Below are 14,366 nucleotides of genomic sequence, written 5' to 3'. Positions count from 1 at the left end.
AATAGTAATAGCGTATATACCCAGGGCATCTCGAAATGGTGAAAATAACTACTTTATTTTGTTTATTATATGTATGCAGAAAAGGCCTGGTCTATATCATTCGATCATTCATGGATCTAGAAATAAACTTAGAGGAGTTGACAAGGATATATTACTGACAATTTTTCTGTAGAGAAAATAGTTGGTTGGGGTGGTTATGGAGAAGTTTACAAGGTAATAACTTGTTATTTTCTTTAAGTTTACACTTTAAAATGAATAAGAAACACTTCTAATTATTTCCTTAGAACAGGCAGAATACAAAGGTAAACAGATAGCGGTGAAGTTGCTTCATACGAGCCAAGGAATTGGCGACAAACAGTTTTTGAATGAAGTCAGTAACCATATGAAGGTCTAACATCCCAACATCGTACGGTTAGTTGGTTATTGCAACGTTCAAAGGAAGATAATTATTGAGCAAAACGATGGTGAACCGCGCCAGGTTTTTATTTCCTCTCAGCACTTGCAGATTACAACATCAATCATAGATTTTAGACTGATGAACAGGGACAACCTGACTCATATCTGTATGCAATATTTTCTTTTTTTCTTGCATGCGGGACATCCGATTCTACAGGTTGCTTTGATCAGTCTTAATGGCAGCAGAGATGGTCGGTTCTGCGGTGGCCCAGGAGGCTGTTAACGAAGTCTTATCAAGAATCAAGGAGGGTTATGCGGAGAAGTCAGATGCAAAGGAGCACATAGAGAGGATGGAGATGGCCCACATCAAGCTAGAAGCTGCCCTTGAGACATCCAAGAAGTGGAACGTCACCAGCGCGCCACTGCTACGCTGGCGGAGCAAGCTCAAGCGTGCCACACAGGAGTGCAACCACACTTTGCGCCGGTGCAGGCAACGATTACAAGAAGTGGAAGAAGTGCAGCAAGCGGTACAGAGCTCCTCCTTTCCTAAGAGGGTTGCTCATACTGCTATGTCATTTGTTTCGTCGATCTTTAGTAGCGGTACGGTAACGACAACAAGCTCAGAGGATCCACCGTTGTCTAGCGATTCGAGCGCTTTGCAGATGGTGCGACCGAGTTCTTGAGGTACGTGGAGCTTGGTGGCACACAATGCAGATACATGTTCTCCGTGCCTCTTATACGCCATCTTCTCGCTGGCAAAGGAACAAAGTATTGCTTTGTTCATGGGGGCCAACATCTCTCACTTATTCTACAGCCCTTTAGTCTGCCCAACAATGGGATGGGTGGGAGCTTGGTATTCTTACTTGAGGATGGCAATGTGCCACAGAATAATTTCCTTCTTTCCCTCACCTTACGGCTCTCTGAGAGTACTGATATAGTTGGGGTTGTAGTCAGATGCCTGCAGCTGTTCATACCGTACTTGAGCTCCATAGCCAAGAGTGTGAAGACAAAGCTGACCCAGATTGGAACGCAAGACTTGTGTTGGGTGTTCGATGCTTATTCAGTTTATCACTGTGAAGAACAACAGAACAGACTTCACACCATGTGTTCTAAATGGTTTCGACCAAACCCATTTTGTTGTCAACAACAAGACCATCCCCATGCACAGAGCTCCTCTTCAAAATCATTGCCATGTGATATATACTTGGAACCAGTTTTCCAAGTGTACTTGCTAGGACATGTTACACTATCAGTTGGGAACAATAGGCTGAGTGCAGTCATGGATGGCGAAAGCCAAATAAGCCCAATGAGAGACTTTCCATATCTGAAACTTGGAGCATACTTCTCGCCTCATGCCTCTTTTGAAGATTTGGCACCTACTGTCGGGGGTTCAGTATCAGAGATAATCAACGATGAAGCCAAACAATGTGGCATGTATGCAAACATTTCCTTTGAACAGCTGGGCGAGATCACGATGCCAAAAGCAGTAGATTGCCTTAGTGGGAATGTGGAAGCTACCTCATATCAGATGTTGTCGAAGTCCAAGCATGGAAGCGCGTCGGGTTGAGAAGACCTCATGGAGAGCAACTACTAGGAAGGACGACAAAGTTGGAAAACGCCGTAAGCAACGACAGGACAAGAAGGTTCCAATTCAGCGATGGACAAGTGCTCACAATGAATTCGTTAGCTCATGGATTGCGCACATGCCTACACAGTTGCAGGGCTCGGTCGTCGACTATTGGATTCAGAAAGAAAAGCGATCCACACGACCGTTTTTATTGAAAACTAATGCCTGCGTCTATGATTGTCCAATCACGATGTTGTCTTCGCAAGATCACAGTTATTTGGCAAGGAAGCTGAAGATGTCCAGCACGTTAAACCCCTGAAGGATTTCCACTTGCTTGTACTACCTTGATGTACATAAAAAAGTTGAACTGTTGGTGTGTTGCAAATATAGCTATAAATGTAATACTCTGTTCCAAATTATAATACATTCTGGAATTTCTAAATATATTGTTTAATTTTTATTATATATCTAGACATAGTGTATGATGACATTCCTCGGTCCTTTCACGCATGTGTGCCATGATCGTTCCCAATGCGTGACCGGTTTCTCGTGGGGCCCATCCACACATGTAAGTAATGTGAGCACACATGGCAGAGCGTATGGAGGGTTTCATGAGTGCCTATGCTGATCGGCTTATTCAAACCTGGGTGAAGGATGTGCAAAGTATTGAAGTTGAGAGTACAAAGTTTTGTAATATGCTACTATAAAGTTTTTTTTAACTTAGCTACTAGCTGATGGTCACCTGGGAAAATATAAGACATGCGAGCAAATGGGTAAATGGGCCTACAACACCTAGATTGCTTCTAGCTGAGTCCAATGCGTAAAAGCGTGATCCATTTCATGGTCCACGCGCTGGTAACTAAAACAGTCCACGTCCATTAGTGTGTGTCTATGTGCAAGCGACCATGTCAACCGCTCCACATGGCATGGCAACGCTCCTCAGTCTGAAAACGCAAACTCTAGCAGGCGACGGGCGCACGGTTTCAACACCATGTGACGGTCGTGCCGGTGCCGGCGCCGACGGTGCCGCCTCCGCCAAAGGCGGGTTAGGGTTTGGCCGTCTTCCCCGGATCTAGATCTCCGGCGGTAGGTTGGCCTGGCGGTGGGTTATGGTGGGTAGGCGGGGCTGCGAGACGGTGGGGGAGTCTTGTCGGTAACCGGTTGATGGATGCGGCAAATTAGCAGAGGTTGGGGTTGACGGGCGAGGGTGGAGGGGGGGGTGCAGCGAGGCGACATGTCGCCAGCGACCGTGGGCGGTGGTGCGAGGCGGGCAGAGGGTGGGGTCGCATGCTCACGTGGGAGCGAGACCCATCGTGCAATAACTCTATCCGTCCGGAAATATCTCGTGGGTCTAGAAAGCCTCCATGCTCTTCAGTCTTCTCTTTGAGTCTCCCTCGCCACAAGACAGCACCGTGGTTGCTTCCTTCCTCCCTCCCATCTATCATGGTCACGGTAGCTTCCTCACAACATCGCGTCTTACCATTATAAATCGCACACCAGTGGTGGAGTCAGAGCTAATAGTAAGAGGGCGGAAAATGAAGGTCTAGATCAGATATTCCTCAAATAAAGGACTACATTGCTCTCACTATGAATTAATCTTCAATGGCATATGTATTATTTAGGACTCTTTTTGTTATATTTCTGATTTTCTTTGTTTCTACTATTATCATGATTTTTTCTAGTCTAAGAATTAGATTGTTGGAGGAAGGCGCCTCTAGCTTGCCCCCCCCCCGTGCCCGTCTCCCAACTTTCGCTCCGGGCCTGCGAGCCATAACCACCGCAGCGAAGGTTTTCCTCCCTGTCCCTTCTTTTCAGGTACCCTCGGTGAGACTTGGCTCGGGGGCCACTAACTACAGGGAAGGGTGCAAGACCGTTGGCGGGAAGGAGAACCCCCGACTGATGTGGCGAGGGTTCGCCAGAAGCCACGGGAGCGACCCGACAAGGAGCCGGCGGCGGTCCCATTCGCTCAGTTAGGGTTAGGAGTGGTTGGTCCCGGGTTACGGAGGATTATCTCATTGCCCACGGCCGTTGTATTGGCATTGCTGGTCAGTCGTCAACCCTTTTGTAATTTCAATACTTCCTAGGGTATGGGCTATAAATACCCTGGGACGCAGTTGTTCAGGAGAGGCCGCTTTTGGCAATTTAATGGGCATTTAATCCGCACTTATTTCTAGCGTTCCCTCCGGGATTCCCTCGCAAATCGCACCTGTATTGGTTTGATATCCTGTGGGAAACCCTCGGTGTCCCCCGCCTAGCCTCTAGCGAAGGTGGGACACTAGGAGTAACCCCACATAGATTAATTCGATGAAGGCTAGAGACCTAAGGCAAATTAATTAATTTTGTTCCCCTTTTTTGTAATATTTATTGTTTTTTGTCAAGTTTTTCATCCTCTTATATTATGTATCATAACACATATTTATTTCATTGTTGTCTATATTCTTTCCGTGCATGCATTTTCTTACGTATGATTGCTGTCGGCTTGAAGACCCTCCATGTCGTGGGTAACCTACCCATGACACTGGTATGCAGGTGCAGGCTTGCCGTTGGCTTCGGGTTCTGCTTTTTGCTCCAGAAGCTTTCCTGCCAAGATTTCTACGTTTAGTCACCGTCGACTTTGACTCCGGTTGGTCTTGCGGATGAATAATTCTGGCCCATGTCTGACGCGTTCCTAGAGGTGTGATACATATGTCGACCTCAGTGCTTGTTGCCCTCTACTCCAAAGTCTTCAAAGTCTTCCTGTGTGCATATCACTCATGACAAATTTCCACGATGTCGCTCTCAAATAATGTACCTCTCCGTGTGTATGCTCATACAACTGGCTGGCCACCACCCTGCAACCTATTTTTCTCAAATAAACAGGACTACATATCGTCACATTCAGAAGTTAGCAATCCTACAGATAGTTCAACGTCACCAGGTTCTGATTTCCTCTGCTCTTGCAAAACTGATGAACAGGGACATTCTGACTCCTATGGCTATATGTATTGACAGATAGTATTTGTTGCTTTCTTCCCGATTGAGCATGCAGGACAGTCGAGTTCTACACGTTGCGTTGATCAATCCTAATGGCTGCACAGATGGTCAGTTCTGCAGTGGCCGAGGAGGCAGTTTGCCAAGCCTTATCAAAATTGGCATCGTTTCCTTCTTGGAGGCGTGTCTAGGCTTTCGAGCTCCGCCGTTGCTCTCACGTCATCGGGCCTTGGCGTTGCTCCAACATGTGTTGGTTGTGCTCAGAGCTGGTTGGTAGAGTTCGTTGTTTTTGCTAGTTGGTTCTTGGTTTCTTGGTTTGAATTGCTCTCATGTGCTTTAGTTGTCAGCTAGTTGCTAGTGCAGTTGAGTTGCTAGTCTGGACGTATCCGACCAAGTTGGCTAAGGTTTGAGCAAGTAGTAGGAGGGGAGCAAGTAGTAGGAGGGTAAAGTCATTATTAGTTGGTTGGACAATGTAGTTGGTTGGACAATGTTCCAAAGTTTGTCAGGAGGAGTGTGCTCTCTCCCGGTTAGTAGTTTTTGGGCCCGGTTTTCACTAAAAAAACTGATGCGCACGACATCCATTCGGTGACAGCTAGATGAACTAAAGAGATTTTCATTGTTATGATGACCACATAGGAAGGTTAATAAGAAGCTAGATAAAGGGATGTGTAGTGTAGCAATAAGTAACATTAATTAACGCTTTGTGATATAACACACTACTATAAACTTGATTTTTAGCAACGGGAGTTTTTTAGAGGCCAACCGAGCTGCCTCTAGAAATGCATTTGTTGGGATGTCTGTTATTTTGAGCCGCCCCTAAAAATACCATTTTTAGTGGGCACTCTATTTTCAGCCATCTTTAGAAATCGATTTATAGAGGCAGCTCTATTTCCAGCCACCCATAGAATCTATTTCAGCCGCCTCTAAAAATAGGAGCTGCACAGTAATTTTTTTTTTCCAAACTACCTCGGATGGAGAAACGACCTGAACAAAAGCTGTAGATCTAAAAAATATGCAATTTGTATTTGACAACTTTTTCATTTGAAATCATCTATGCATGGAAAATTACGTTTGAATTTCTCACATTTCAAATTCAAAATTTTCAAATTACCTTGGATGAAGAAACGGCCAAAACCAAAGTTGCAGATCTCAAAAAGTTATGCAACTTTATAGTTGTCAACCTTTTCATTTGAAATCATCTATGTATGAAAGATCTATGTTTGAATTTCTCACGTTTTGAAATGTGAAAATTTTCAAACAACCCCGGATGGAGAAACGACCAAAACAAAAAGTTGTATATCTCGAAAAGTTATGCAACTTTGTAGTTAACGACTTTTTTATTTGAAATCATCTATGCAGAAAATCTACATTTAAATTTCTAACATTTGAAATTCAAATATTTCGAGCGACCTCGAATGGAGAAAAAACAAAACTAAAGTTGTAGATACTGAAAAGTTACAAGACTTTGTTGTTAACAACTTTTTTATTTGAATTCGTTTAGGACTATAAATACTCATTTGAAATTGGATGAAGGTAAAATGAGGAGGACGAATATCCCAAATAGATACAAGTGTGTTATGGGAGGAGTGGTTAGGGGAAGAACAAGCGAGGCCTAAGGTTGTGCATGTTTTTCACGCGAATAGTTGCTGACTAGTGATGGTGCGCATGTGGCTATTGGGTCTCCCAGGATTAATTTTTTTATATTTTTTTGACCTGAATTTGTGATTTTCTGGATAAGCCGTCTCTATAAATCAATTTCTAGAGGCGGCTGGAGAACCACATCTACAAAATCGTACAAATTATTCATTTGTAGAGACGAGGCGGTTTGTCAACCGCCTCTATAGACGCATCACAGCCGCCTCTGAAGAGATTTGACCAATAATAAATAGCTAAAATCATATTTAACTGACAGCTATACCACAGGCGTTATTTGACTCATGAAATAGTGATATTGCGAATATCTTTTTTTGAGGAAGTAATATATTGCGAATATCAAAGTTGAAGTATATTTTTGGGTAACAACACGACACATGTACATACTTGTATTCTACTTTTATTAGTCCACCGTCGACTAGATTGCTCGGTCCTGTGTATGGAATTCTAGCGCACAATTGGACATGCTGCCCACACCTGACGCGATCCTAGCTAACTTCCATTAGCAAACTTCCATTGCCCACAATCGACGTCTTCCATTTGGTCCCTCTCACAAATGAAGACCTCTCAATATGTATGGTCACAACTGACCGGCTGGGCAGGATAGATTCCCCAACTCTTGTGTCTCAGTTGCTGTGGTGTCGACTTTCTGAGACCCTACACAGCTACTTCAAGTGTTCAAACAAGCAAGGTTTTGATTTCCTCTCCGCACTTGCAGTTTACAAGATCAATCACAGAATTTAGACTGATGAACATGGACCATCTGACTCATATATGTATGCAATATTTTGCTTTCTTTCTGTGCATGCAGGACATCCGATTCTACAGGTTGCTTTGATTAGTCTTAATGGCAGCAGAGATGGTTGGTTCTGCGGTGGCACAGGAGGCTGTTAACGAAGTCTTATCAAGAATCAAGGAGGGTTATGCGGAGAAGTCAGATGCAAAGGAGCACATAGAGAGGATGGAGATGGCCCACATCAAGCTAGAAGCTGCCCTTGAGACAGCCAAGAAGTGGAACATCACCAGCGCGCCACTGCTGCGCTGGCAGAGCAAGCTCAAGCGTGCCACACAGGAGTGCAACCACACTTTGCGCCGGTTGCAGGCAGCGATTACAAGAAGAGGAAGAAGTGCAGCTAGCGGTACAGAGCTCCTCCTTTCCTAAGAGGATTGCTCATACTGCATGTCATTTGTTTCGTCAATCTTTAGTAGCGGTAACGACGACAAGCTCAGAGGATCCACCGTTGTCCCGGCGATTCGAGCGCTTTGCAAATGGTGCGACCGAGTTCTTGAGGTACTGGAGCTTGGTGGCACACCATGCAGATACATGTTCTCCGTGCCTCTTTTACGCCATCTTCTCGCTGGCAAAGGAACAAGTATTGTTTTGTTCGTGGGGGCCAACATCTCTCACTTATTCTACAGCCCATAAGTCTACCTCGACAATGGGATGGGGGGAGCTTGGCATTCTTACTTGAAGATGGCAATGTGCCATAGAATAATTTCCTTCTTTCCCTCACCTTACGGCTCTCTGAGAGTACTGTTGGGGTTGTAGTCAGAGCCTGCAGCTGTTCATTCGTACTTGAGCTCAACAGCCGAGACTGTGAAGACAAAGCTGACCCAGATTGCCAATGCAAGACTTGTGTTGGGTGTTCGATGCTTATTCAGTTTATGGCTGTGATGAACAACAGAATAGACTTCGCACCATGTCTTCTAAATGGTTTCGACCAAACCCATTTTGTTGTCAAACAACAAGACCATCCCCATGCACAAGAGCTCCTCTTCAAAATCATTGCCATGTGATATATACTTGTAACCAGTTTTCCAAGTGTATTTGCTAGGACATGTTACACTATCAGTTGGGAACAATAGGCTGAGTGCAGCCATGGATGGCGAAAGCCAAACAAGGCCCACGAGAGACTTTCCATGTCTGAAACTTGGAGCACACTTCTGGCCTCATGCCTCTTCTGAAGATTTGTCACCTACTGTCGGAGGTTCAGTGTCAGAGATAATCAACGATGAAGCCAAACAATGTGGCATGTATGCAAACATTTCCTTTGAACAGCTGGGCGAGATCACGATGCCAAAGCAGTAGATTGCCTTGGTAGGAATGTGGAGGCTACCTCATATCAGATGTTGTGGAAGTCCAAGCATGGAAGCGCGTACCTTCTGGGTCGAGAAGACCTCATGGAGAGCAACTACTAGGAAGGACAGAGTTGGAAAACAGCCGTAAGCAACGGCAGGACAAGAAGGTTCCAGTTCAGGGATGGACCGCTGCTAACAGTGAGTTCAATAGCTCGTGGATTGCCCACACGCCTGCCCAGTTGCAGGGCTCGATCCTCGACTATTGGATTCAGAAACAAAAGCCATCCGCACTACCGTTGTTATTCAAAAATAATGCCTGCGTCCATGACTGTCCAATCACGATGTTGTCTTTGCAAGATCACAGTTATTTGGCAAGGAAGCTCAAGATGTCCAGCACGTTAAACCCCTGAAGGGTTTCCACTTGCTTGTACTAGCTTGATGTACATAAAAAAGTTCAGCTATTGTGTGTGGTTGCAAATATAAGATTATCTTGGGGACCTATAAAATGTAATACTCTCTCTATTCCAAATTATAAGATATTTTGACATTTCTAGATATGTTGCTTTTATTATATATCTAGACATAGTGTATCATACATTCCTCGGTCCTTTCACGCTTGTGGGCCACGTTTGTTCCCAATGTGTGGCCGGTTTCTCGTGGGGCTGATCCACACATGTAAGTATGTCAGCGTACATGTAAAGCATACGGAGGGTTTCATTAGAGCCTATGCTGATCGTCTGATTGAAACATTGGCGAAGGATCTGTAAAGTATTGAAGTTGAGAGTACAAAGTTTATTTATAGTAGGCTTTTGCTCCAATAACTCCTCTTTCAAAAAAATCACACGCATCTCAATGCAGCTCAGCTAATTAATTAAATATTTTCTTGATCAATTTTCGCCTGGGTCTCGCAAGCTTGTTCTCGGCCCGCCAAGCGTAGACCCAAGCTGAACTCATGTCTACTCGATCCCCCTTCCTTCGGATCCCGTTCATCGGTTCATCTCTTCCATTCCGTGTGAGAGCCTGCGCAGGCGAGGCTTTGCGACGACTCATCCATCGGAGGATTCTTTGCTTGCAGCCAGCAACTCCTCCATTCCCTTCCTCGACAGGGGATTCCAGTTCGATTTCCAAAGAGGAGGTTCGGTGGCGCTGTCCTATTTCGCGTGAGCAAGTCCGCGCGACTGTGCCACTAAGTTGAAGTATGTGTTGGTTGTAAACTCCCTTAATAATTTTTATTTACAATGTTATTTCTGTCTTAACACATGACTTCATTAAATCCGTGCAGGGGCCATTGGGTCTATATGTACATTTGGCTCTACGATGCACAGATTTTGGTCCTTGACTCCGCAGATTTCTCACTGGGCAGTTATCTGAAATTCATCAATCTTTTTGAACAGTAAGTCAAGATTTGCATGCGTGCTTTTCAACATTTCTATATTATCTACGCGAGTTTGAAAATGACTTGGTGAATTCATTCGAGCTCTGTAGGACATACAAGTGGTATAAGCTCCATGGTGGACGGTACGATTTAAAAAAAACCAGAAAACCGCTAACCACGCGGAAGAAATATCCGGTAAATTTTAAATAAGCATACTTATATTTGCTTTGTATATATGTACACGTAGCAACTATGTAACCACTTGCCAATTCTTATATAGTGCCACAAGCAACTACCAGGATCGGTGCACTGTGGGTATTATGTGTGCGAGTTCCTCAGACAAAATGGGAGATACACCAACAACCCTAAGAAAGTAAGTAATAGTCATATATGAAGTTTTTTTCATTACTGATGCCTTCTCCGTATTGGTTAGTTGTAAATCTTATTATTTTTGCAGGTATACAAGTGCATTCCCATCGATAAACGCCTCGACAATGGAGAGCTCATGAACATTTGCGAGGACTTTAGCCGGTTCATCATGAAAGAAATAATTCACTTCGATGGGAAGTATTTTGATCTGGAGTCGGAATTAGCTCAACCACAGTACTGAGATCTCGTAGATGTTGCTAGGCTAGAGCTGCACCACGAAGATTATTAGATGGGACCTAGCTATGAGTGGAAAAAACTGTATTGTAACATTATTATTAGGGTGTGATGACTATGGTAGATTGTATTAAATATTGCTTTTTTCATGCATGCAAATATAATTTTATGTGATTATGGGTTCGATGCAATTTTTAAAAATAAAAACAATTCACTAGCGGGAAATATGTGGCCCCAAAATTTGAATTTTTAAACACAATACATTGGCGCCTCTCGTAACAAACCGCCTCTGAAAATCTAATTCCACAAGCGTCGGCTTTATGTGAACCGCCTGTGTAAAATATGGTACACTGACAGTTCACTTAAGAAAACTGTTAGTGTTAATCTAATTAACACTAGCGGTTGCTTTACACCAACCGTCAGTGTAAATCTAATTAACACTAGCAGTCGCGTTACGGCAGACGCCAGTAAAAATCTGTTAATACTGGCGCATCCAAAGTAACCACCTGTAGTATTGTTGATTTATACTGGCCTTTCACACTGGCGGTGGGATCAAACACCAGTAGAAATGGCTCTAAAACCGCCAGTGCTGGGCTCCGTTGTACCAGTGAGCCGCACATCAGAACGAAATGATTTTTCTTTGAGATAGAAAAACAAAAGATTGAACTTACATGTTTATTGGTCCATATATATGTGTGTTGCTTGACTACTAATTACTAAAAATAACTAATGACTAGCTACCAGTACCAAGCATCTATGTGACAATGTGAGGCACATTGCTAGCTAGTCTAGGTACATGACCACCCTTCAATCTGCCGATCGTTGCTCCTTGGGCTGAATTTGTTGGCAAGCGCCAAGTTGTGTGACTGCTAGTTGGAGTTGAGATTGCTCTTGCGTAACTTGCGCTCGTCAGAAAGTTTCTTGGCGAAGTGCGCTAGCGCCTCTGCGTTTGTGCCCTCGCCGCCACAGGGCTCGTACACCCCAGTGTCGATGTTGACTCTGGCCACTGGCTTCTTGAGCAGGTCCTGGCCGATCCCGATCAGAGACTCCATGTTGTCCTTGGTCGCAATGTCCACTGACGATGTGTTCCCAGTCAAAGTGTCATCCTACATACATTCGTCCAGTAGCATCGAACATCGATGATCATCGATTTTATATCCAGAACATCTTATGCTTGAAAGAGAAGGTGTATCCTATAAATATTACCTGAATGCGAAGGTAGTTCTTCTCACAGTGGAGGGCCTGAAAGAGCACGGCCGCATGGATGTCAACCATGTCAGAACTGGCATGGGAGAAGATGTCGATGATCGGAGTGAATCCACCATTGTAGAGCCACTGAATGAGGCCCCATTTCGCGCACTGCGGCGCTGTGTACTTCTCCGCCTGCTTGGCCGACCCAGTCCCGACGGAGATGATGAGGTAGTTGGTGTACTCGGTGGGCCTGCCGGCGTTGAAGTCCGGGTTCCGGCGGAGCACCTCCTTGGTGAGCATGGACATGGCGACCATGGTGGGGTTGTTGGCCGCGACGCCGCCGTCAATGAGGTGGTACTCCCGGGACCTGCCATCGGCGGCCTCGGTCTTGAAGAAGTGCGCGGGGAAGTAGGTGGGCGCCGCCGACGTACTGATACAGATGTCGGAGAGGTGCGCGTTCTTGAGGGCGTCGTTCTTGGCCTCGTACGTGGAGAAGATGATGGGCTGCAGGTACTTGACGTCGAACGCCGGCACGATGATGTTGGTGACCGTGTCCGCCACCTTGATGTCGTGCGTGAGGCTCTTGATCTTGTCGTGCAGGAACACGCCGTCGTACTTGGGACCCCTTACTGAACCGAGCAGATTCGCCACCGGCGTCAGGAACCCGGCCCTGCAGTGCACCACCATCACCACAGTATAAATTCGCCTGTCCCGTTAGGTAGCAAGAGTTGGTGGATAGATGCCAATGCCATGCGACTTGTTGTAAGGGACACGACAGGAGGTGACGAGGAACAGGTGCATCAATGAAAGTGACAGCCACCAAAGGAAAAGGAAGAACAGATGGATGAACAGAACGGCGTTTCTATACTTTTTCTGTGGGAAGATGTTGGGCCCGTTCTCGAGGTAGAACGTATTGAGGTCCTTGGCGGTGAACAGCGGCCGGTTGTTCTCGTCCGGTGCCGCCAGCATCGACGTCAGCAGCGCGCCGGTGCTCGTCCCGGCGATCACGTCGAAGTAGTCGGCGATCCGAGCATCTGGGCCGTCCAGCTCCTGGAGCTTCCCCTCGAGGTATGCGATGATGGTCGCTGGGATGAGGCCGCGGATGCCGCCGCCATCGATGCTCAGAATCGTGATGAGCTTCCCTGTCGACGGTGGCGGCTGCGGCACGGTAGCGCAGTTGGCCGTGCCGTTGCTCTCCATGTGTCTGAAACTTAACTGGACAAGGAGATCGATCTAGTAGCTAGACTAGAAGCAAGAGAATCCAAGGAAGGAGTGCTCCGATCCTCGCTTCTGTAAAAAGGTGTAGCCGTGTAGGTGAGTGTTTCTTGGATCTTGTGTGCTCTGGATGACTGGATCCGCGGGCTCTGGCAAGCTATTCCTAAGATGGTCACAACTCACGAGAGAGTATGAATGGTGAAAATTTCACGTTTTTTATACGTAAGAATTATTAATTTCTCTCTTTCTAGTCACATACGCCGGCAGCAGTGATATAGGTCTTTCTCCCTTTCCTCGCATGCTTTTCCCATGTTTCATGTCTTCAAGTTCCTATTTGGATGAGAAGGAAGTGCCACGGAATATCCATGATTGCTTCCGATGTGGATGATGGTCACCGGCCGGTAGTATTGTAATGGTCCAAAGTTTCGCCCATGAGTTTCTTACACGCGTGAAGCATAAAAACTAAACCTTTGTTAGGTTTCCGTACTCGCGTTGGATAAAAAGTGACAACTCAATTGCCCCGTTCGCTGGTCTGAAACTTGGCTGAAACTGGCTGGTTTTGTGAGAAAGAAACACTGTAGCGGCGGGTTGATGAACAGTATTCGCTGAGGAGGATCAACTGGCTGGTTTGGTTTTACTAGACCAGCGAACGCGAATGTTTATATTTCTTGGACAAAAAAGGTAGAGTATATATATACGGTGCTGTTTATTTTTGCAAGGACTATTTCGCGTGAGCAACTCCTCCATTCCCTTCCTGATGGACGTCCGCTGCCGGCTGCTACACTACGTCAAAAAGCATTCTAGGGGCGGTTTGTAGACCATTTGTAGGGGCGGTTTGCCCACCCGCCCCTACGCAAGGGTCTCTACAAATCATGCATTTGTAGGGGCGGTTCCCAGGCCGCCCCTACAAATCGATTTGTAGGGGCGGCTCTTATTACCAGCCGCCCCTACAAATCGATTTGTAGGGGCGGCTGTAGTACCAGCCGCCCCTACAAACAGGTATTTGTAGGGGCGGTTTAATCTAGAACCGCCCCTACAGTACGTTTTCCCGCAAAAAAAATCAAATTTTCAATTCAAAATCACTTTGGCCGAACGTCCCACAACCAACGTTCGAACCGCGTTCGCGTTGCCGAACGCCCCGCGACCAACGTTCCAAACCACGTTCGCCGTTGCCGAACGCCCCGTGACCAGCGTTCGCGTTGCCGAACACCCCGCGACCGCGACTACAAGCATAAGAGTATTCTATAAACTACAATTACAAGTCTAATTCACATGAATATATACAATCCATCATTAAATATACAAATTCCATACACA

General features: G+C 45.7%; 1 protein-coding gene and 1 pseudogene across 1 annotated transcript; one reads left to right on the top strand and one right to left on the bottom strand.

Annotated features, from left to right (window-relative positions):
• Positions 1-80: 80 nt before the first annotated feature.
• LOC136514335 (uncharacterized) lies at positions 81-2,336 on the top strand (annotated as a pseudogene).
• An 8,961-nt stretch (positions 2,337-11,297) lies between these two features.
• On the bottom strand, positions 11,298-13,255 carry LOC136513392 (patatin-like protein 1). Its single transcript, XM_066507400.1, has 3 exons — positions 12,703-13,255; positions 11,850-12,504; positions 11,298-11,749 (listed from the first exon to the last, which is right to left on the bottom strand). Exons 1-3 carry the CDS (start codon positions 13,032-13,034, stop codon positions 11,513-11,515), a joined length of 1,224 nt encoding a protein of 407 aa, XP_066363497.1. The 5' UTR covers positions 13,035-13,255; the 3' UTR covers positions 11,298-11,512.
• Positions 13,256-14,366: the final 1,111 nt, after the last annotated feature.

This window comes from Miscanthus floridulus, chromosome 16 (assembly GCF_019320115.1).
Source record: "Miscanthus floridulus cultivar M001 chromosome 16, ASM1932011v1, whole genome shotgun sequence".
NCBI classification, from domain to species: domain Eukaryota; kingdom Viridiplantae; phylum Streptophyta; class Magnoliopsida; order Poales; family Poaceae; genus Miscanthus; species Miscanthus floridulus.
The sequence above is the reverse complement of the archived record's forward strand: the minus strand, read 5'-3'. Positions and strand labels throughout refer to the sequence as shown.

Bases quoted from the DNA above. Each gene is read 5' to 3' on its own strand.
- LOC136513392 (XM_066507400.1), bottom strand. From the start codon at position 13,034: ATGGAGAGCAACGGCACGGCCAACTGCGCTACCGTGCCGCAGCCGCCA. The intron at 12,505-12,702 runs GTATAGAAACGC...GGTGCACTGCAG, and splicing joins AACATCTTCCCACAGAAAAA to GGCCGGGTTCCTGACGCCGG. The intron at 11,750-11,849 runs GTAATATTTATA...GAATGTATGTAG, and splicing joins AGAACTACCTTCGCATTCAG to GATGACACTTTGACTGGGAA.